This window comes from Heteronotia binoei, chromosome 16 (genome assembly GCF_032191835.1).
Source record: "Heteronotia binoei isolate CCM8104 ecotype False Entrance Well chromosome 16, APGP_CSIRO_Hbin_v1, whole genome shotgun sequence".
Classification (NCBI taxonomy): Eukaryota; Metazoa; Chordata; class Lepidosauria; order Squamata; family Gekkonidae; genus Heteronotia; species Heteronotia binoei.
In genome coordinates, this window is record NC_083238.1 from 16,853,271 (window position 1) to 16,877,354 (window position 24,084).

At 48.5% G+C, this 24,084-nt stretch overlaps 1 protein-coding gene across 6 annotated transcripts in view; it reads right to left on the reverse strand.

Annotated features, from left to right (window-relative positions):
- NEB (nebulin) overlaps positions 1-24,084 on the reverse strand; it is a 358,296-nt gene that overhangs the window by 287,525 nt on the left and 46,687 nt on the right. For 5 of the 6 annotated variants that reach the window (XM_060256972.1, XM_060256975.1, XM_060256976.1 and 2 more), the window contains 5 exons: positions 22,956-22,997; positions 13,840-14,046; positions 5,743-5,850; positions 3,768-3,872; positions 449-553 (listed from right to left, as the gene is read on the reverse strand). In XM_060256972.1, coding sequence (XP_060112955.1) covers positions 449-553; positions 3,768-3,872; positions 5,743-5,850; positions 13,840-14,046; positions 22,956-22,997 — 567 coding nt within the window. The remainder of the gene's footprint in view (positions 1-448; positions 554-3,767; positions 3,873-5,742; positions 5,851-13,839; positions 14,047-22,955; positions 22,998-24,084) is intronic. The other variant, XM_060256973.1, reaches the window with a different exon arrangement.

Here is a 24,084-nt window from a genome sequence, read left to right on the forward strand (position 1 = left end):
GGCACCTTGTAAGGTAGGTGGGGCTGAGAGAGTTCTAAAAGAACTATGACTGGCCCAAGGTCACAGCAGGCTTAATGTCAATGAGTGGGGAATCCAACCTGGTTCTCCAAATTAGAGTCCACCGCTCTTAACCAATACACCATGCTAGCTCTCAGAGGTTGCTGTGTGCCTGCTGGAGGTGACAGATTTCCTCTGGCAATCCAGTGGCCAGTGAAAAAGAAAGAAAGAAAAACTAATTAAAATTGCCATAAATGACAGTGAGACAGTACTGGGAAAAACTGGAATTCACATCACACCTCTCTAGGATTCACCAAAAACTCTGTGGTTTTACCACAGATACGCCAGTTTTTCCTAGAGAGGTGTAACATCATTTCTGTTTCCTGATGGCTACCCCCCATGTCTTCATTCCACTTTTCTCTTGCTGGCTGCCAGACAGACCCTGGCTTACCTTACTGAACAAGGCCGTATTTTTTATCGCCTGCACAAACTCTGGAGCATCAGGAGGAAGCAGGTACTTTTCTTTATTCTCTTCCCAGTTTTGTTTGTACAATACCTAGAGAGATGAACCAACATATTTGGTTACATTATTCTTCAAGGAAGTATAGAAATGTGAAGGTCAAAGGGAAATTGGAAACATTCAGGAGAAAGATCTTGCAAACCCCCCACCCTCACCCCCCCCCCCGCATTTTTCAACAGAAAAACTGAAGTGTTTGGAGAGCCACTGGGAAAAAACCTTCTTAAATATTTTCTCTTTTGAAATGAGTGAAATCCTTTTCTCTTTTTAATGATGAAGTTTAACAATATCTAAATATGTGACTACTGCTTTTGTGGTTATATGAGTGTTTCTGTGAAAAAACACACTGCTTTCTATTTTCAATGAAATTTATTTTCTCAGGACTTCCACCCCCCGCGTCCCCCCCCATGGCTTCAGAATTTCTGGAAATCTTCCACCTCCATAGAAGCATCTCTTTTTTTATTTACCAAATGCCCAAGTTTAGCAGATTTTATTGTGAAATGACCCCTAACAAATCAAAATTGGAGTTGTCTATTACTTTTGTTCATCTATAGTTCAATCCAGCCAACCAATTTAAGCACACTCCCGACAGGTTGGACCCTTGGCTTTTGATATATCTCTTTTTATTTCACAGTTAACAGTAGGTAGCATCCAGATGGAAGCATAGCATCACTGCTACAGAGTTCAAAATTCACTATACATCCAGAAGGGCAGAAAGATATATTGATGAGGGCTGAGGGTAAAAAGTTTCTTGAAGCCTTCTGCCCAATCATCCCAGAGTATTGATTGGGTCCCAGGCCAATCCCTTGTCTTAAATGTCAGCCACCTGTCTGCCAGACAGCTTTTTGGTGATTGCTGTGGGCCTGTATTTGACTTGCAGGTATCAGATGCAGTGATTCGGTATATTTGAAGCCTGAAAACTGCTCCATTTGAAGAAGATGAAGAAGAAGAAGATATTGGATTTCTATCCCGCCCTCCACTCCGAAGAGTCTCAGAGCGGCTCACAATCTCCTTTCCCTTCCTCTCCCACAACAGACACCCTGTGAGGTGGGTGGGGCTGGAGAGGGCTCTCACAGCAGCTGCCCTTTCAAGGACAACCTCTGCCAGAGCTATGGCTGACCCAAGGCCATGCTAACAGGTGCAAGTGGAGGAGTGGGGAATCAAACCCGGTTCTCCCAGATAAGAGTCCGCACACTTAACCACTACACCAAACTGGCTCTTTGGAAGCACTTTTAGAGTAGCTTCAAATTGGCAGGAGGAATAGGAGCCATGTGTGATTTACAACCCTATGCCAAGATACTCTAGTCTGACACCACGTATTTAAATAGGCTTTAAACCAAAGTAATTCTGCATTGCATTTCAATGTTAATTTTAATGACTTGTTTCTAGCCAGCCTTTCCCTCAGTCATCCCATTTCTCTTCTTACTAAACCCTCTGCAGTCTGGTGACATCTGTACCTTGTGGGACCTAGTTTAGTTCTGCAGGGCGTGTAAAATAGAGATGCACCACCAGGCCTACAGTTGAGAACAGTGGCGGTCCACATTAGGGTTGCCAAGTCCAATTCAAGAAATATCTGGGGACTTTGGGGTTAGAGCCAGGAGACTTTGGGGGTGGAGCCAGGAGACATTAGGGGTGGAGCCAAGATCAAGGCTGTGACAAGCATAATTGAACTCCAAAGGGAGTTCTGGCATCACATTTAAAGGGACGGCGCACCTTTTCAATTCCTTCCTTCCATAGGAAATAATGAAAGATAGGGGCACCTTCTTTTGGGGCTCATAGAATTAGACTCCCTGGTCCAATCGTTTTGAAACTTGGAGGGTATTTTGCAGAGAGGCACTAGATGCTATACTGAAAATTTGGTGCTTCTACTCCAAAAAACAGCCCCCCCCCCCAGAGCCCCAGTTACCTGCAGATGAATTCTCCATGATTTTCTATGGGAATAAATCTCCATAGGGAATAATAGAGCTCCCAGCAGACATTTCCCTCCCCTCCCCCCGCTTTCTGACGACCCTGAAGCGGGGGGAGGGTCTCCAAACCGGGGGATCCCCTGTCCCCACCTGGGGATTGGCAACCCTAGTCCACATTGTGGCTCTCATTTGGGCCTCCTCCATAACCAATCCCCTGATCTGCCCAAGGGAGGGAATGAAGTGCAATTTTATTCCATTGACTAGTGCTGCTGATTTTATTGTAAATGGAAATTAATTTTTTGTATTTTAATCTGTTGTGTACCTAGGGTTGCCAATCCCCAAGTGGGGGCAGGGGATCCCCCGGTTTGGAGGCCCTCCCCCCGCTTCAGGGTCATCAGAAAGCGGGGGGGGGGGGGGGGAGGGGAGGGAAATGTCTGCTGGGAACTCTGTTATTCCCTATGGAGATTTATTCCCATAGAAAATCATGGAGAATTGATCCGCGGGTATCTGGGGTTCTGGGGGAGCTGTTTTTTTTAGGTAGAGGCACCACATTTTCAGTACAGCATCTACTGCCTCTCCCCAAAATACCCCTCAAGTTTCAAAACGATTGGATCAGGGGGTCCAGTTCTATAAGCCCCAAAAGAAGGTGCCCCTATCCTTCATTACTTCCTATGGAAGGAAGGTATTGAAAATGTGTGCCGTCCCTTTAAATGTGATGGCCAGAACTCCCTTTGGAGTTCAATTATGCTTGTCACAGCCTTGATCTTGGCTCCACCCCAATGTCTCCTGGCTCCACCCCCAAAGTCCCCAGATATTTCTTAAATTGGACTTGGCAACCCTATGTGTACCATCCTGAGCCCTTCGGGGGAGTGCAGTCTATACATTTAATAACTTATATTAATGATAACAACAATATTCCATGCAGATTTCATAGTTGCAGATCTTGTAATCCTCAGACTTTTTTTTTTCTTAACTAAAAGGGACTCTTCCTTCCTTTTTCCATGATCAGAAATGCTGGAACCACCCCATACTTTTTGATAATATCTGAAGGATTTTGCCATAGGGAAATGTGTCAGCTTGTGCTTCATAGGAGCATACACATTTCCCTTTGGGGGAGATGACGGGAACCTGTTTTCAGACATTACAAATTAATGCATACAAAAAGTCTGAATAACTCTTGTCAACTGGAGAGATGTGCAAATATATTAATAAATTTCACATAAGAATGAAGAATTTCATGGTTCAGGAACTGAACTAAACTTTATATCCCACTTATTTCTAAAAGGCACTTAGGTAAATAGTTCCAACTCTGATTTACAGGTGTACTGTTCCCCAGTGTCAATTACCTTGCTGACTTGTTGAGAAACCTTCTTTGCATGTTCTATGTCTCTTGCCTTTTCATCAACATGACAGTCAGTCTTAGCCAAGTCACCAGCCATGCGATATTTAACCTACAGTAACACATAACATAAACATCACCCATAAGAATCACAGCCCAAAGTTGTCCATTTTCTTTTTTTTAAAGCCCCTTGGAAATTACAAACATTCTGCTGATCAGAAACATATATATAATATTGTTCATAACTTGATTAATTTAAATTAACTTGTTCATAAATGATTTGGAGTTGGGAGTGAGCAGTGAAGTGGCCACGTTTGCAGATGACACTAAATTGTTCAGGGTGGTGAGAACCAGAGAGGATTGTGAGGCACTCCAAAGGGATCTGTTGAGGCTGGGTGAGTGGGCGTCAATGTGGCAGATGAGGTTCAGTGTGGCCAAGTGCAAAGTAAGGCACGTTGGGGCCAAGAATCCTAGCTACAAATACAAGTTGATGGGGTGTGAACTGGCAGAGACTGACCAAGAGAGAGATCTTGGGGTCGTGGTAGATAACTCACTGAAAATGTCAAGATAGTGTGCAATTGCAATAAAAAAGGCCAACGCCATGTTGAGAATTATTAGGAAGGTAATTGAAAACAAATCAGCCAGTATCATAATGCCCCTGAATAAATTGATGGTGCGGTCTCATTTGGAATACTGTGTGCAGTTCTGGTCGCCGCACCTCAAAAAGGATATTATAGCATTGGAAAAAGTCCAGAAAAGGGCAACTAGAATGATTAAAGGGTTGGAACACTTTCCCTGTGAAGGTTAAAATGCTTGGGGCTCTTTAGCTTGGAGAAACGTCGACTGCGGGGTGACATGACAGAGGTTTACAAGATAATGCGTGGGATGGAGAAAGTAGAGAAAGAAGTACTTTTCTCCCTTTCTCACAATACAAGAACTCGTGCATTCAATAAAATTGCTGAGCAGTCAGGTTAAAATGGATAAAAGAAAGTACTTCTTCACCCAAAGGGTGATTAACATGTGGAATTCACTGCCACAGGAGGTGGTGGCGGCTGCAAGCATAGAAAGCTTCAAGAGGGGGTTAGATAAAAATATGGAGCAGAGGTCCATCAGTGGCTATTAGCCACAGTGTGTATATACATATATAATTTTTTTGGCCGCTGTGTGACACAGAGTGTAGGACTGGATGGGCCATTGGCCTGATCCAACATGGCTTCTCTTATGTTCTTATTGAGAAGAGAATCTAGTAATATATACCTTGTGAGAATCATGATAAAATTCAACCTTTGTTGAGAGACCCATCCTGTGAAAAGTTCTCACAGATTTGATAAGGTAATAATTTGCCAATACTGTATTTCAGTTTTATGCTTTTATTCTGCATTTTACCTTTGATTGCGAAAGCCAAAGATTCTTGAAACAGCAAACAAGACATCAGAACCCCTGTGCCAATTTAAGCAAAATCTTTTGCTCAGACTGAGATAGTCATGGATGGGTTTGAGATCTGTACTGTACTATCTGTACTGAAAAGCGAACAGAAAGGCATATTTTCACTTAAACGATGTACTGCAAATGGGCATTGCCCAGGATGCCTCCATGTCTGAATGTGCAGGTGAGCATTTAATCTACATCCAGACTTTATGTGCAGTTCTTAGTCCAACAATGTATTTAGTCAGAACTACTGCTTCGGTGTACATATCTCCTTTGTTAGGGAAGAGGCTGCATGTGGATTTTTTCAGCTGTTTTTCCTTCGTTCTTGGGCCATAGAAGTATCTGCATACCAATCCTAAAATTTCTTGCTTGATGTTGAGTCTGCAGTTTCCTCTCCCAGGGACCTTCACGACATTTCTCCTAAGGCTCCAGACTGGCTTACAGTAACACTATCTGCATGATTCCTGCCTTCCTCGCTAGAATCAAAATAGCATAAGATGTGGCTTCCTGCGTAACACCATAGATCTCATTTACTTCCACCACTGGGCACTTACCTCACTGAGCTGGTCCTGGGCTTTCTTGATTCTTCGAAGTTCTGGGGTATCTGTGGTGATTGCATATGGCTTTCCTTTCTCCTTCTCAAATTTCTCTTTGTACTTTATCTAGGAAAAGAAATTACAGCAGAAGATTTAACATTCTAACTGTAAGTATAGTGATCAAGTTCTTTTTTAAAAAAAATCCTCAGAAATCTTTCCCCAGACTTCTTATCTACTCACACAATTTTTTTATATGAAAATACTTAATCTAAACTTCATGCAAGAATTTTACTACAACAGTGACAGACAGCTTCTGCAGAACATAAAAATAAGGGGCTGGGGGCCTGAAGGTAGCTTTTGTTTGGCATTTTTTTTAACAGAAATTGTGAAGTCTCACAAGAGTGGCTTGCATCCAACCACTCTGCTCAGCAAAGTCTTCATCCAGCTGAAGGATCATGCCTTTTGCTCAACAAGGCCTTCCACCAGATGAAGGGCCACTTCTGCGGAAGGAAGGCTTCCAGCTTTGTTGAGCAGTGGAATAGAAGTCCATGCCTTTCTAGTCCATGCCTACATAGATTCAGCTGTGCTACTTTATCAAGTGCCCACAAACAATTAAGGATCATAGCAGATGTAATGTACTGAGTGACGAGACGTGTTGAAGGCAACATGCTTTATTAGCGAGTACATCACAAGGCAAGGCAACGCGGGCCGGGTCCCGATTATATACATACCCCGGAACAACCCTCAGTCTGGCCAGGTCCAATCCTGGCCAGTTAAACCTCCCGCCACAGATCTTGATTGGCGGGGCGTATTTGCAGATCTACATCCGGGGACCAGTGAACTTCCACTGGTCACCTCCGTAGCGTCCGCTGTGTTGTAATTTCGGGACTGAAATGCAAGACATAACACTCCTCCCCCCCTAGTTCAAGACACAAAGTCTTTCAAGTAGGCTGGCACCCTGCGTTCCCAGGTCGACCTCCTCGGGGTTATTTGGGAAGTTGGAGCGGCTGCCATGGCTGGCGGGGGGCAGCTGGTTTCTCATGGTGGGGTGACGCCAGAAAAGGTCTGTCCGTCGCCTGTTGCTGTTCCGAAATCTCCTCTCTGGGGGGGTGCTCCCTCCGCTGTGGTGCTCTTCTGCCCGCATAGTCGGTGCGGCCGGCATAGGCTGGGCAGCTTCCGGGGGTGTTGCTGTTAGTACTCCAACGCTTCCCGCTCCCCCGATCGCTGTCAGTTCTTCCGGCAATGTGCGACGGTGCAGCTGGTCAATATGCCTTCTTAGGATCTGGCCCCCCTCCGACAAGACCTCGTAGGAGCAGGACCCGATGACCCACAGCACCCGGGCGGCTAACCACTCCGGCCCGCTTGCAAAGTTCTTTGCGTATACCGGATCCCCTGGAAAGAATCCCCTAGCAGCTTCTTTGGTTTCGGGGGAACTGCGGAGGTCCATAGCCCGGTCAGGATGCAACCTGTCTAGCCTCGTGATCAACTTCCTCCCCATTAGTAACTCAGCAGGGCTTAACCTGGTGACGGGGTTGGGGGTGATTCTGTTATCAAATAGGAAGGCTGCCAGGCGGTGATCCCAATCTCGCTGTACAATGTGACCCAGGGCCTCTTTAGTGGTGCGCACCATGCGCTCTGCTTGGCCGTTGGTGGCTGGATGGAAAGGGGTGGACCAAATGTGCTGGATGAGATACCGATTCAAGAACTCCTGGAATTCCCGGGAGGTGAAAGCGGTTCCATTGTCCGTGACGAGGGTCTCGAGAATCCCATGTGTGCAAAAGACCCTTCGCAAGGCTCTGACCGCCGCCACAGTGGAGGTTGAAGCCACGGGAATCACTTCCAACCACTTGGTGTATGCATCGACTAAGATAAAGAATATTTGGCCCTGGTATGGCCCCGCAAAGTCTAGGTGTAACCGGGACCACGGCCTCCTGTTGGACTCCCAGCGGTGGACAGGGGCACTGGGTGGATCAGGTCGGGACTCTTGGCAGGGTTGGTACCTTCGAACCCCCCCTTCTATCTCCTCATCCATCCCCGGCCACCATACATAGCTACGTGCCAGGAAGACAGCAGCTGTCTCTCCCGCCCCTTGGAAGAGGAATCGGCGGGCGATGATGGAAGGCTGGGGCAAGAAATGCCCGATCAGGACTATCTCCTTGTACGTTTTCTCCATGATCCATGACCGAGAGACCCTTTGCGATTTCAAATGTGGCCTCCCTGCAGACACTCAGGAGCATGTCTCTCTTTTGGCTGTCATCTGTAATCATGTTCGCTCGTAGGTAGCAGTCGACCCGCTCCGTGTAGGTCTCCCACCTATCGGGGTTGGCGGGGTTGAACTCTGCAAGGTGGCCCATCATCCCACTTGGGTTAGCCATGGCAGCAGCAGGCGCTTCCGTCTCCCTCGAATGCGTGCCTTCCTCGTCTCCGGCCAGGTCAGCGAAGTCCCGCTTGGGGAGTTACCTGGCTAGAATTCCATCCTCGTCGCCACTGTAATGTACTGAATGACGAGACATGTTGAAGGCAACATGCTTTATTAGCGAGTACATCACAAGGCAAGGCAACGCAGGCCAGGTCCCGATTATATACATACCCCGGAACAACCCTCAGTCTGGCCAGGTCCAGTCCTGGCCAGTTAAACTTCCTGCCACAGATCTTGATTGGCAGAGCGTATTTGCGGAGCTACATCTGGGGACCAGTGGACTTCCACTGGTCACCTCCATAGCGTCCGCTGTGTTGTAATTTCGGGACTGAAATGCAAGACACAACAGTAGATGATACATTTGCCATGTGCAGGGACAGAGATGCCCCAACCCAACCTGCAGAAATGTATATCATTGAGGAATTAAAGGTTGTGAGCACTCAGGGACCCAGTCTGGCAAATGAGGGAGGACTGGCTTCAGCTGAAGTGTGTGGGGGGTGGGAAGCCTCTTTGCCCTGCTATGGCTTCCATGTGCTATAGTCATAGAGTCACCAGATCTGGGTTGGGAAATTCTGAGATATTTGGGGGTGAAGCCTGGGGAGTGGAGAGTTTGGGGAGGGGAGGCACCACAGAGGGGAGAATGCCATTGAGCCTACTTTCCAAAGCAGCCAGTTCTCTCCAGACTGAACTTTGTAGTCTGCAGATCAGTTGTGATTCCAGAAGATCTCCATACCCGCCCCACCACACCCTTGAAGGCTGGCAACTCTAAATAGTCTAATAGTCAGTATAATAGTCAGGGACGGTGGCTCAGTGGTAGAGCACCTGCTTGATAAGCAGAAGGTCCCAGGTTCAATCCCTAGCATCTCCAACTAAAAAGGGCCTAGGCAAATAGGTGTGAAAAACCTCAGCTTCAGACCCTGGCGAGCCGCTGCCAGTCCGAGTGGTCAGTACTGGCTTTGATGGACCAAGGGTCTGGTTCAGTATAAGGCGGCTTCATATGTTCATATAAAAAGGGTGGGGAGGGATAGTGGCTCAGTGGTAGAGTATCTGTTTGGTAAGCAAAAGGTCCCAGGTTCAATTCCCGGCATCTCCAACTAAAAAGGGTCCAGGCAAACAGGCGTGAAAAACCTCAGCTTGAGACCCTGGAGAGCCGCTGCCAGTCTGAGTAGACAATACCGACTTTGATGGACCGAGGGTCTGATTCAGTAGAAGGCAGCTTCATATGTTCATGTGCAGCCACACAGCAGGGCAGAAGCAAGGCCATTTGGGAAAAGACCATGGGAACGGCAAGTGAAGCTCTTCCTCCCACCTTGCGCTCCCAAGCTGAATCAGCCCCTAGAGCGCTTGAGAACATTACTTCCCTGATGATACGTACATCTGCAACTCACGTATCACAGACAAGACTAGAAAGTGCGCATCCTATCTTTCAAAAATAAAGTTACACTAGATGAAAGGGAATGTTCACAGTCACACACCCCTTCCTGCAGCTGAAGCTGTGTCCCCAGGGGTCAGTCTGCTCGCAAGAACAGCATGGGGATATGCAGTATGAGGAAAGAATTCCTGAAAATTGCCCTCTCTTTATTCTGTGGCTTCCTCAAAAATGTCAAGACAGTGTGCGTTTGCAATAAAAAAGGCCAACGCCATGCTGGGAATTATTAGGAAGGGAATTGAAAACAAATCAGCCAGTATCATAATGCCCCTGTATAAATGGATGGTGCGGTTTCATTTGGAATACTGTGTACAATTCTGGTCACCGCACCTCAAAAAGGATATTATAGCATTGGAGAAAGTCCAGGAAAGGGCAACTAGAATGATTAAAGGGCTGGAACACTTTCCCTATGAAGAAAGGTTGAAACGCTTGGGACTCTTTAGCTTGGAGAAACATCGACTGCGGGGTGACATGATAGCGGTTTACAAGATTATGCATGGGATGGGGAAAGTAGAGAAAAGTACTTTTCTTCCTTTCTCTCAGTACAAGAACTCGTGGGCATTCGATGAAATTGCTGAGCAGCCAGGTTAAAATGAATAAAAGGAAGTCCTTCTTCACCCAAAGGGTGATTAACATGTGGAATTCACTGCCACCGGAGGTGGTGGCGGCCACAAGCATAGCCACCTTCAAGAGGGGGTTAGATAAAAATATGGAGCAGAGGTCCATCAGTGGCTATTAGCCACAGTGTGTGTGTATATATAAAATTTTTGGCCACTGTGTGACACAGAGTGTTGGACTGGGTGGGCCATTGGCCTGTTCCAACATGGCTTCTCTTATGTTCTTCTGTGACACAGAGTGTTGGACTGGATGGGCCATTGGCTTGTTCCAACATGGCTTCTCTTATGTTCTTAAACAGAAAAGAAGGATAGGGTCCAAGGCAAATGCTTTTAAATAACTTGAAGTCTCAGGTTTTTTGAATGGCTTTCACTGACACTAGCCTTAAGAATTCAAATACTGTTTTCAGCTAAATCAATGAATCATGAATTAGTCAGCTATCGTATCTTGAATTGCTGGTTTTTGACTTCTCAGTCAGACCATGGCTATGGTCAAGCGTTACATCCACAATGCAGGCTGTAGAATGAAAAGATGAATAGTGGGGCGGGGGAACTGTTGCTCCCATAACTGTAACAGTTACATAGAAGAGAATTTATGGGCAAATGGAAGGCATCGAAAAGGCAAGCTAGAGCTTTTGAATCATTTTTTTCCCCTTTAACGCCTCAGTGAGCAATGTTGCGGGGGGGGGGGGGTGGCATTTTGGCAGTCTCTGGAAGCAAGCCTAAGATTATAGTGTTGCCTCATTGTTCTACTTATTTTTTCAACAAGCAGCATAACTCTAGTGAAAGGAGACCTTCACCAGACTAATGCCACTTGTAGAAGAACAGACAGAGACAAGATGTGCATCTCGGGCTACAGCAAGCAACGTTATCAGCTACTGTGTTTCCAATTTTTACAGTTGCTGATAACACAGCAGAAGATTCACTACGTCTTGGTAAAAAGAAAAGTGAGCTTTGCAATGGCTGCTCCCGCTCCTCCCCCCCCTGCCTCTCCCCTAGGGTTGCCAAGTCCAAATCCAGAAATATCTGGGGACTTTGGGGGTGGAGCCAGGAGACTTTGGGGGTGGAGCCAGGAGACACTGGGGTGGAGCTAGGTGGGAGGGGGGAAACGGCGCCGGGGAGCGTGGTGAGCCGCCCCGTCTCGGAGCGGGCGACGCCGCTGCGCAGCTGCCGCCTCTTCTCCGCTCGCCGTGGCTGCTCCTCCAAGATGGGCTCAGCCTGGGACCATCTCGGAGGAGCAGCTGTGGTGGGCGGGGAGGGGGCGGTAGTGGTGCGGCGCCGTAGCCTGCTCCGGGATGGGGCGGCTCGCCATGCTCCTTGGTGCCGTTTCCCCCCCTCCCCCCGCTTCTGTTTTTTTGGGGAGCGGGGGAAGAGGCTGGAAATCCTGGGGTCCCCCGCCAGGGCGGGAGGGTTGGGAAGTCTACTCTCCCCGCCCATGCAGTTCTCCTGTGGCAGCCTCACTCCTCCCGCCGCTGCTTCCTCTTGCTAAGAAATGGGCTGTTCTGAACGCCTCACATGGGAGGAAAGGGGCAAAAGCCGAGCCTCATCCCACGCTCACGGGAGCCACCCAAGAGCTCCAGTCCCACAGCACCCCTTTCCTGCCTAACTGGGAAGCTGCAGCTTCTAAGGGCTCTGCATCTATATTGTCACCCAAGGAAAAGGCAGTTTTCTGCTTGGGAACCTTGGCAGCTGTTCTCTTGTTGGCCACCTCCGGGTGTCCTCCGTGGGCTTCTGCTGGGCCCTGCCACTCCTCCCATTACCACCTCTCCAGAGCACTAGGCGGCAGCAGCAGTGCCTAAGAAGCCTCTCAAATCAGTGAAGCTGGCAGCAAGATGGAGGAGCGAGCAGCAGAAGAGGGGCGGGCAAACAAAGGAAATAAAGCGGGAGGGGAATCATCAGCACATAATTAAATAGACACTACATGTCCAGGCAAAGAAACACTGGGATGGGAAAGCTTTGAAAACATCTCCTGGCCCTATTGAGGGCTAGTATATTTGAAAGTCAATTAGTGGACAAATTCCAGGGAGAGGAATCACTGGCTGTCTCCAGAAACCTATCATTAAAATGGCACCCCCTTGTTCTAATTTACAAAAAAAACCCCTTTGGACGTCACCCCTCCCACATCACGTTCCCACCCCAATCAAGAAAAGCTGCAGGTTTTGGTTGTAGGTGCAGAATACACGCACATAATACACTGGAGAAAAAAGAATGGTGTGTACAAAATGACAATGAAGCCGAAGTCAAGCGTAAAGGCTTGAATGCTCCGATTCTCCAGAGTAATCTGACAGTGCTTAATGGGCCAAGGACATGGCCAACACATCCTGACTTTTGAATCCCTTTCAAGGGTATCGAAGCTTTCCTGAGCTTGCTTTCTCTCTCTCTCTCTCTCTCTTTCTCCCCCTCTCCCCTTCTCTCTTTCTTTCTTTCACTTGTTCCTGTCACTGGAACAAACCCAGATTTCCCTTGACTTATCCTGTCCTGCCTTCTGGGAGCAGAAATCAACATTCTGCCTTCTCTATCAACTACTAACTATTACTGTTTTGATATTATTTGGTGTAACCGAATTCAACAATACAACTCTGCGTTGCATTGTTCCTGTGCACATATGCATATTTCCTTCCAGTTACGATGTGAGCCATCTTCCTGCAATTAAAGCATGTACGTAACTATTTCAATTGAGTATTGTTGCTAAAAGAAAAAATGGAATCCATTCAGCTAAAAGCCAAATTGATCACACATAGGAGAGAAGGTGGTGAGATACACGTGTGCATAATTGGTTGCAGAAGATTATTCCGGTAGGGTCAGAGGTGCTAATCTGTTAAAGATAGCTTGTCCATTCCATTTGAATGGATAGAGTGCTAATTACGGGCTCTACCTATCTCCTGTAGCTGAGAATTCATTGCTGTCCTTCCAGATTCCAAGAGTTGCTCAGGTTCTTCTGGCTTCATCTCCTGGCCCCATGGAGGATTAGTATATTTGAAAACCAATTTTGGCGACCCTGAGACCCTCCCCCTCTTCTCTTCAGAATATAATAAAAGGGAAAATATGGGACTCTTCCAAAACCAGGAAAAGATTCCTTTTCCAGACAATGTATTCTGATTCTTACCTGTTATAAGCTTTATTTTAAATTGTTAAACTGAATCATGAGGCAATACAGATATCTCGCCAAAGACTGGGAAATTCGGCCTTCTCTCTAGTGCCAAGATCCCTATTTTGACAGGCAAAGGAGATACTTTTAAAAATATGGATCTAAAATTGTACTAGCCATTTTACACATCTCTGAAGGAAGACAGAGAAGACAATAGCATAATGGGGGGGGGGACGGGACTGTAACCTCCATCTTGCTTAAAATATTGTTTGAACTGAATCTGGGATTAATTCCTGGTGAGTTCTGTACTCTCAAATGGGCAGGATCTCTTGCCCTGTAGGATAGATGGTTGCTATTTGTTTTTTAGGAAGGGATTAGTACCAATAATAGTGTTGATTAAAATATTCCTTTTTTAAAAATCTATTGGTTCCCCCCATGATTGAGACAAAAATAATGTCCAATGTGCAGTACAAATGTAAAACTTCTAAAAATGGCAATTTATTCATTGGCCATTCCCTAAGTAACCACGAAACTACAAACACACTTCAAACAATAGTTGACTTACATCACTGAAGAGCTTTTGCATTTTCGAACTGTGTTTCAGGTATGGTGTCATAAACTTAGATGTGTCCACTTTTGTCCGTACAACCTTTTTTCTTACTGGAGCTGAAGGTGTGCCTTTCTGGGTTGTCCCCGAAGTTTGCTTTGTGGTTACTGTAGAATATTGGGTTGATCCAGGGCTGTATGTCGTCTCGATGACCTCAGTATAAGTCTAGAAATGTGAAAAAAGAGTTACTGGGAATTTTAGCAAAATGACTATGAGACCTCTTTGTGTCCTCTTCACATATAATTTGTTATTGTATATATAAATTTGTGTATTAGAAGAAGAAGATATTGGATTTATATCCCACCCTCCACTCCAAAGAGTCTCAGAGCGGCTCACAATCTCCTTTACCTTCCTCCCCCACAACAGACACCCTGTGAGGTGGGTGGGGCTGGAGAGGGCTCTCACAGCAGCTGCCCTTTCAAGGACAACCTCTGCCAGAGCTATGGCTGACCCAAGGCCATGCTAGCAGGTGCAAGTGGAGGAGTGGGGAATCAAACCTGGTTCTCCCAGATAAGAGTCCGCACACTTAACCACTACACCAAACTGGCTCTCCTTTCAAAATTAGGCCTTTCAAAATCAGTGCAGCTGAGCTCTATATAACATTATTCAAAAACTATGTTGGGAAGTTTTTGAACATTATGTTTTTTTAAAAAGCAACTCCTGTAACGTACTCGAAACGGAGACGAGAGTAGGGCAACATGGTTTATTGGGAGCACGTAGCTAGAGAGTGAACACGCGGGCCGGGTCCCGCTTATATACAATCCCGGGTACAGCCTACTGGGTTGGTCGGGCCAATCCTGCCCCGTTGAACTTCCCGCCACAGCTGGAGATAGGCGGGGAACTGGCTCCCGGCGCTGGGGCTCCTGGGACTGCCCAGTTGCCCCCCCCGTCTGGTCGCATGACATTTCTTGATACACTACACCCCTTCCCCCCCTGGTTAATGTACAAAGTCCTGTAAATATGCGGGGGGCCGGCGCTCCCGGGTGGACCGTCTGGGGGTTTCGGGTGGAGGTGGCGCGGCCGCCGGGGATGGTGCTTCGGGGGGTCCTGGAGTGGACGGGGGCGGCCCGTTCGGTTCTGCGGATCCCTCGGGCTCGGCCGGCCCCGGTACCTCTGGCGCCCGCATCCCGGATGTTGGGATCGCGTCTTCTAGGCGGTCTCCGTTTGGCTCCTCGCGGGATATAGCCTCGTCTGTGTCTGCGGGTGCCTCCGGGAGAGTGCGGCGCCTCAACTGGTCAATGTGCCGCCGTAGCACCTGGCCCCCCTCAGTCGATATGTCGTAGTGGCGGGACCCGGTTACCCTCAGCACCCGCCCCGCCACCCAATCGGGGCCCCTTGCATAGTTTCGGGCGTAGACTGGGTCGCCCGCGAAGAAGCCCCGGACGGTGTCTCGGACTTCGGGACTCCCGCGGGTGTCTGAAGCTCGGTCGGGATGCAGCCGGTCCAGCCTGGTTATGAGTTTGCGTCCCATGAGGAGCTCAGCCGGGCTGACTCCTGTGACCGGGTTGGGTGTGATCCGATTATCGAAGAGGAACGCGGCCAGCCTGTGGTCCCAGTCCCCCTGTACAATTCGGCCGAGGGCCTCCTTTGTTGTGCGGACCATCCGCTCTGCCTGGCCGTTGGTGGCCGGGTGGAAGGGAGCCGACCTTATGTGCCTGATCAGATATCTTTGCAGGAACGCCTGGAAGTCGGCTGAGGTGAAGGCGGCCCCGTTATCAGAGACTATGGTGTCCGGGATGCCGTGTGTGCATAGGACCCTGCGCAGAGCTCTGACCGCGGCTGTGGACGAGGGGGACCCTACGGGGATGACCTCCAGCCATTTGGTGTAGGAGTCCACTATTATGATGAAGGTTTGCCCCTGGAAGGGGCCCGCAAAGTCGATGTGGAGTCTCGACCATGGTTTCCGGGTGGACTCCCACCTAGTGACGGGGGCGCTGGGCGGCTCGGGCCGCGATTCCTGGCAGGTCTGGCATCTGCGGACCCAGCCCTCGATCTCCCCGTCCATTCCCGGCCACCAGACGTAGCTCCTGGCCAGAGCCTTCATTCGCACTATGCCGGGGTGAGTCTCGTGTAGGGATTCTAAAACACGCCTTTGGAGCGGGGGTGGAATCACTACCCTACTGCCCCATAGTATGCAGCCCTTGTGTGCGGCTAATTCCTCCCTCCTCGCCTTGTAAGGCCTGAATTCCTCACCCATGTTTCCCTCTGGCCACCCCCTCACCACCCAGTCGAGCACCCGTGCCAGTGTCTTGTGTTTCTGAGTGGCGGCTCCGGGAGGCTCTCTATCATCATGACCTGGTGTGCGGGTGCGGGGTCCGGACCCGTCTCCGGGAGCGGCAAGCGGCTGAGCGCATCCGCGTGACCCATAGCCTTGCCGGCCCTATGAACCAGTGTGTACGTGTATGAGTTGAGGAATTGGTTCCACCTCAACACGCGCTGTGAGAGTATTTGGGGGGTCTGTCTGTCTGGGGCTAGTAGACCTAAAAGGGGCTTGTGGTCCGTGGCAATTGTGAACCGTCTCCCATATAGGTACTCATGGAACTTGCGGACCCCCGCCACGATTGCCAAGGCCTCTTTGTCGATCTGCGCGTAGTTGCGCTCGGCTGGGGTGAGCGTGCGGGAGTAGTATGCGACCGGTACCTCCCTCCCATCTGGCAGCTGATGCCCCAGGACTGCCCCCACCCCATACGGCGACGCATCGCATGCCAGGATGACGGGGAGGGCCTCGTCAAAATGGTGGAGCACCGCATTGGACACCAGGACGTCCTTGACTGCCTGAAACGCGGCGGCCTGTCGTTTGCCCCAAACCCAAGGGGCTTTCTTGTCCAGCAGCCGGTGAAGGGGCTCCGCGAGGGCAGCCTTGTGGGGGAGGAAGGAATGGTAAAAGTTGAGCACCCCCAAGAAGCTTTGTAGCTCCGCTTTGCTCGTGGGGGCCGGGGCTTGTACGATGGCTCGGGTCTTTTCTTCCGTGGGGTGGATTCCAGTTGCGTCTACGGCGAACCCTAGGAACTCCACCCGTGGAACCCCCAGCAAACATTTCTCCCTCTTGACCTTGAGCCCCGCGGTCTGGAACCGGCGGAGCACCTCTCGGAGGCGGTTGCCAAATTCTTCGGGGTCCGGGGCGGCGACTAAAACGTCATCGAAGAACGGCTGGACTCCGGGAATTCCTTTAAGGAGGGAGTCCATTATGCTCTGGAAAATCCCCGGAGCGACGCTCACCCCAAACTGCAGCCTCTTTACGCGGAAGGCCCCTCTGTGTGTCACGATCGTTTGGGCCTCTGCCGTCTTGCTGTCTACTGGGAGCTGCTGGTAGGCTTGGGCTAGGTCTAGCTTCCCGAATATCCTAGCCCCCGCTAGGGCGGCTAGGACGTGGCTCACTACCGGCACCGGATAGGGGTTGTCCTGTAGAGCCTTATTTATGGTGCATTTATAATCGGCACATATCCGCACCTCCCCGGTTGGTTTGATGGGGGTAACGATGGGGGTTTCCCAAGTGGCGTAGTCCACCGGCTCAAGGACGCCTTGTGCCGTGAGGCGGTCTAGCTCTGCCTCAATCTTAGGTTTCAAGGCGAACGGGACCCTCCTGGCCTTGAGCCGAATCGGCCTGACTGTGGGGTCTAGGGGGAGGGAGATGGCCGGCCCCCGGTAGCTTCCTAGGGACCCATCGAATACCTCGGGGAATTCCTTGCAAATCTCCCCGAACCCACGGGGCGTTAAGGTCTGCCCCACCCCCTCCACGCGGATTCCCATGGGTTTGAACCAGGCCAGACCTAGCAGGGTAGCCAGCTGGCGCTTTACCACCAGGATGTCCAGCGGGCCGTGGAAGGACCCCCGCTCGACTTGTACCCGCGCCCACCCTGCAATTTGCACCGGGTTCTTCTGGAAATCCCGGAGTATGAAGTCTGCCGGCCGAAGTTGCAGCCGCTGGCGGGGACACAGTTCTCTTAGGGTTTCCTCCGCTATGAGGGAAATGGAGGACCCTGAGTCCACCTCCATTTGGCAGGGGTTCCCCTCGATAAGGACCGTCACTTTGATTTTATCGGGGGAATCGTGGGGCAAGTTCAGTACCTGTAGGGACGTAGAGTCTATCGCGTGGGACTCCGCGGACTCGTGGTACGTGGTCGGCTTCCTGCGGTTGGGCTTGGCTCGGCAAGCCCTGGCGATGTGGCCGGTCTTCCCGCAGCTCCTGCAGTCCCAGGTCCGGTACTGGCAGTCTCTCCTCTCGTGGGGGCCGCCGCAGCTGGCGCACTTGGTGGCCAGGGCTCTCTCCGACACTGGTGGTCGGTCGGTCGCTCGGGGGCGTTGGGTCGCTCTGTTGGGTGGCCCGGCTGGGCGGCGTAGCTGATGGGCTTCCTCCTCCTCGGGGCCGTCGTGGTCCAGCTCTTCGTGGTGGGCGGCTTCCATCTTGGCCCGGGGAAACGTTCGGGCGGTTCGTTCCCACGCCACCGCCTCGCTGAAGGCAGCCTGGAGGGTAAGCTCTTCTTTGGCGAAGAGCTTTTGCTGGAGCCTTTCGTCGCGGAGGCCCCACGTGAATCTGTCCGCCAGGGCTTCCTCCAGTTGGGGGAGGTTGCAGTTCCCGGCGAGTTTGCGGAGGGCCGCCAGGTAGTCCGCGGCGGACTCGCCCGCGATCTGGTCCCGTTTGTGGAACAGGAACCTGCGAGCCACCCGCGAGGGCTGTGGTGAGAAGTGTCCCGTGAGGAGTCGGATGATCTCGTCATAGGATTTCTCCGCCAGACGGGCGGGTGCCGAGAGACCCTTGGCGATCTCGAACGTGGCAGGCCCGCAGACGCTCATGAGAACGTCCCTCTTTGCTCCGGCGTCAGTGATCTTGTTGGCCCGGAGGTAGAACTCGACCCGCTCCGCGTAGGACTCCCATCCCTCTGGATTTGTAGGGTCGAAGGGCTCGAGGTAGCCGGTGATTCCTCCTTGGTTGGCCATGATGGCGGCGGCGGTCGCTTGTTGCCCAGATCTCCGTCGTAGCCGCTGAGGCTAGTATCCCACCTTCGTCGCCAGTGTAACGTACTCGAAACGGAGACGAGAGTAGGGCAACATGGTTTATTGGGAGCACGTAGCTAGAGAGTGAACACGCGGGCCGGGTCCCGCTTATATACAATCCCGGGTACAGCCTACTGGGTTGGTCGGGCCAATCCTGCCCCGTTGAACTTCCCACCACAGCTGGAGATAGGCGGGGAACTGGCTCCCAGCGCTGGGGCTCCTGGGACTGCCCAGTTGCCCCCCCCGTCTGGTCGCATGACATTTCTTGATACACTACAACTCCATTCACATATACAACTGTCTATGTAGAGAACTCACACAGTTTCCCCACAATGCATTATTTTATAACTGTGTGCTTTGAGAGAAATTCACAAGAACTGGTTTCATCCAGTTTCAAATAATTCCTGTGTCCCTTACCGTCCAGAAGCCTGTAGATGGAGTTTAATAAACCGGATGAATTATACTTTCTGGATGCTATTTACATGGTATCAGAAGCTGAAGTATAAATCATGGAATATGTCAAACTGAGTCTCATATGGACTGAAAATGGTGTATCTGGGCAAACTTCACATTATTGCGCAATGAAATCAACCACTTATACCTATTGTGTGGTGTTCAAGGCTGAGACAGGGGTTTACTGGAAGTGGTGCTGGTCTATCTAAGGGTCAGTTTACAGACCTAGTTTTGTCTGTCTGTACTACATTTTTTTAAAAAATACATTTTCACTTAAAATGTCTGTTATGAGCACAATGCTCTACAGATACAACTGCCAATGGAGAGATATTGCAATTTTTATTATCTTAAGAGACCGAAAGATCCATTTAACTGTGGCAATCACAACTGAGACATGGCACAGCTGAGACTTGGCACTGTGAGAATTCTGGTTCACTCCCTTGAGAACTCTTCGGATGAATCTTGTAGAAACAAAATAGAAACAATCCTGACTTAGCAACAATTTGGTACAGAGTGGAACAGAAGAGGACACTATTGTGGTCCAAAAACAAGCTCAATTTCAATTCATGGAGTGCCCTGATTGTTTATTATATTAATATGATGTACATCATCCAGTTTACTTCTGTGAAACTCCTGGTTGACTGCTTTCTAAAAAAAGGTTTCTGGTTGTTCACCAGCAGGGTTGGATTTCGCAAGTCTGTCAGGCCATCATTCTACATGGAATCTTGAGGGTAGATAAGTGATGGAACAGGTTCAAAGGGTAGAAAATCTATAAATATCATTTTACTTCTGGCATAATCTTACTGAGTAAACCAGTATGCATCATCAGGGAATCATTCTCTAAGAATATTATCAGAGTCCCTGCAAAAAAGCAAATTATACACTGGGACATTTTTAAAATGAGAGGCTCGCTTTATTTCATAATCTTTCAGGAGCTCATAAAAGTCACTTGAAAGTAGGGGAATGAAGAAGATGAAGATATTGGATTTATATCCCGCCCTCCACTCCGAAGAGTCTCAGAGCGGCTCACAATCTCCTTTCCCTTCCTTCCCCACAACAGACACCCTGTGAGGTGGGTGGGGCTGGAGAGGGCTCTCCCAGCAGCTGCCTTTTCAAGGACAACCTCTGCCAGAGCCATGGCTGACCCAAGGCCATTCCAGCAGGTGCAAGTGGAGGAGTGGGGAATCAAACCCGGTTCTACCCAGATAAGAGTCCGCACGCTTCACCACTACTCCAAACTAGCTCTCATGAGCAAAGTTCTGCCAGGAAGCTGACCTTTCCGCCCTGCCCTTGCCTTTGGGAGCTGGCTCCACGCTACCCGAAAAACTGCTCCTGGGAGCTACAAGATAGCACAAGGCTACAGTTCAAGTGGAAAGTCTGTAGAAACTGCACAGACAGAAGTTTTTTGCAGGGGCACCTTTGAATCTTATCCCAATCATTTTGAACATGCTAAGATCCCAAGTGTTTGCACAAAAACTAAAGTCTAAAAATGTATTTATATGTATTTCTAACGCCATAGCGATGGTTAGCAAGTGTATGTAGGGGGAGAGGGAGGGAGGGAGAGACCTGGCTGACCCAGGCTAGTCCAATCTCATCAGATCTCAGAAGCTAAGCAGGGGAGGGACGGTGGCTCAGTGGTAAAGCATCTGCTTGGGAAGCAGAAGGTCCCAGGTTCAATCCCTGGCATCTCCAAAAAAGGGTCCAGGCAAATAGGTGTGAAAAACCTCAACTTGAGACCCTGGAGAGCTGCTGCCAGTCTGAGAAGACAATACTGACTTTGATGGACCAAAGGACTGATTCAGTATAAGGCATCTTCATATGTTCATATGTTCAAGATGATTTTGGGAGGGATGGTGGCTCAGTGGTAGAGCATCTGCTTGGGAAGCAGAAGGTCCCAGGTTCAATCCCCGGCATCTCCAAAAAAGAGTCCAGGCAAATAGGTGTGAAAAACCTCAGCTTGAGACCCTGGAGAGCCGCTGCCAGTCTGAGAAGACAATACTGACTTTGATGGACCAAGGGTCTGATTCAGTATAAGGCAGCATCATATGTTCAGGGTCAGCCTGAGTCAATATTCAGATGGGAGACCAACAAGGAACTCCAGGGTCACTATGCAGAGGTAGGCAATGGCAAGCCAGCTCTGTACATCTCTTGCCTTGAAAACCCTACATGGTGGTATAAGTGTGTGTGTGTGTGTGTGTGTGTGTGTGAAAATCTCAACTGATGTGCAACTTATCCACCTCCCCTTTCCTGCTGTAGCCCAGAATGCCCCCTGAAATGCTAGTCCTGGGGGGATGTGGCAGTCCCAGGCCTGTCCTGAGAGGAGGCAATTCGCTTTTAAAAAAAAAAATACTATCCATGCAGAAATTATTAGTGGGATCCAAAGATATTCATCTTCACAAGGAAGCATCTTGGTTCCAAACAGGTTAGCCAAAGGGATTTTTTTTTTTAAGTGAATAAAGCACAAATTTCTTGCATCGCTTGGCAAGGGAATCAACTTTTGGAAAGATTAAGATTCATACAGACTGGCTAATTTTCTTCAGATTCTGCAGATCAAGTTTATTCATGGAATCAACCTTTTGATTATAGATCATGCTAATACTTGAAACAGGAACAAATGTAAGATTGGCTTTACTTTGAAAATACTTGAAATAGGAACAAATATAAGATTGGCTTCATCAAGATTTCTATAACCATTTTCTGAAGCCATTATAAACAAGCAACAAAAAACGAGCAGAGCAGTCAGACTGAAAATGAAGGACACACAAATGAATGGAAAGAGTGAATGGTCATGGACATGAAAAGGTGCAGGAGAAAATGATGTACTTATCTTCAGGTGAAGTACATATTCTTTTAAATACCGCTTTCATATAGTAATTCCGGTGTCCTGACATACACTGTATTCTCTACAAACAGAAGTATCGCTATGAAGTTATCAAGATCAGAGGTACAGTTAAAAGGCCATAAGGAACCCTGATACCTAAGCAATACGAATATACGTCTCAGGAGTGGTTGCAAAGTTAACGGAGAAGCTTTTCTTAGCATTCTATAGCCTGAACATCATATCTGTCTTAAATCAAAATGATTTGTCCAAATAGTCTGAAATTCGGCACCAAGAATGCATCCTGTGGATTCCATGATATAATGAATGGATAATTATGTGCATGTTGACTCTTATTTATAAGCACAATTACATTTTTGTGCAATGCACAACCACTGAAACCAATGGGAAAGTAGCTATTGATTTTATTCATCTGCATCCATCCAAAGAAAAGCAAACAGTTTTTTTAAAAAAAAAACTAATCTAAAAGCTTACAAAGCACTAAGCAAATGAACAATCAAGTAAGTAAAAAAGCACAATGCAATTAGTTCCCTTTTCAAATTAATACTATCCACAGCTCCAGAAGAAGAAGAAAATCTAGGTATTTTTCTAACTGTAAGACTCTTGATACAACCAGCAATGTTTCTTGTTTTATGTCTTTTGCTACTCAGTTTTCAGAAGAATAAGTGACATCGACACAGTAAACAAAAGTCCTATTAGTGTTTTTATGTGCACACGGACTTAAAATTTGAGTAAGCCTTAACATTCACAAAATAAGAGGTTTGCACATAAAACCAGAGGTTTTTACCTCCATTGGTTCTCCCTCTTCGATTTCCTCTTCAATGTAGTACTATAAACAAAGGAGAGGTTATTTTTCACAAGACCATACAGCAAAATAAAATATTTTCCCTTTGAGTCAAAGAATAAAAAGTATGCCTGAAGAAAAAAAAATGAGGTATAGGTCTTCCATCACACCAGTGAAAAGTTCTTGAAGATCTTTTTTCCCCTGCCCAGAAATGTAAGATTTACGGATATTTGTTGTATTGCAGCAAAATCCATCAAAACATGCAGGTTTTTAGGGACAGAGCAGCATCAGCCCATAAACTAACTGTTGCTGTGTGGAAGAAATTCCCAGTATCCTATTGCCTAGGGTTTGGATCTGATTCTGAGCCCAGACCAGGGAACTGTGGATTCAGGAAGTGCATTTGCTGCATATATTGTAGAGTTGCCCATGAATATATGCATGTATACTCAGTAGAGTTGCCAGGTCTAACTCAGGAAATATCTGGGGACTTTGGGGGTGGAGCCAGGAGCAACATTGTGACAAGCACAACTGAACTCTGAAGGGAGTTCTGGCCATTATATTACAACATTCCTTTTAAATGCCTTCCCTCCACTGGAAATAACGGAGAATAGGGGCACCTTCTTTGGGGGCTCATAGAATTAAACCCCCTGGTCCAATCTTTTTGAAACTGGAGCATGGGTTGGAGGAGAGGCACCGTTATGCTATGCTGAAAATTTGGTGCCTCTACCTCAAAAAGCAGCTGCCCCAAGAAACATTCCCTCTAAGCTGAGGAGTCTTGTGAGCAACAATTCTACTTTGTGAACTACTGGCATTAAAGTTGTGAGCTCCTGCATAAAATTAGTTTGCTCTGGGGTCATCCTTCCTGAGCTAAGACAAAAATGTGCAAGCTGGAGGCTAAAAAACTGTGAGCTAGCTCACACTAACTCAGCTTAGAGGAAACAAGCCCCAGATACCCACTGATCAATTCTCCATTATACCCTATGGAAATCAGACTCCGTAGGGCATAATGTGGGTCCTTTGGCAAATCCCTGCTCTGCTTTCTGATGAACCTGAAACAGAGGGAGGATCTCCAAACCAGGGGATTCCCCGCCCCCAAACGATGATTGGCTACCCTTAGCCTCCTTTCCCCCTT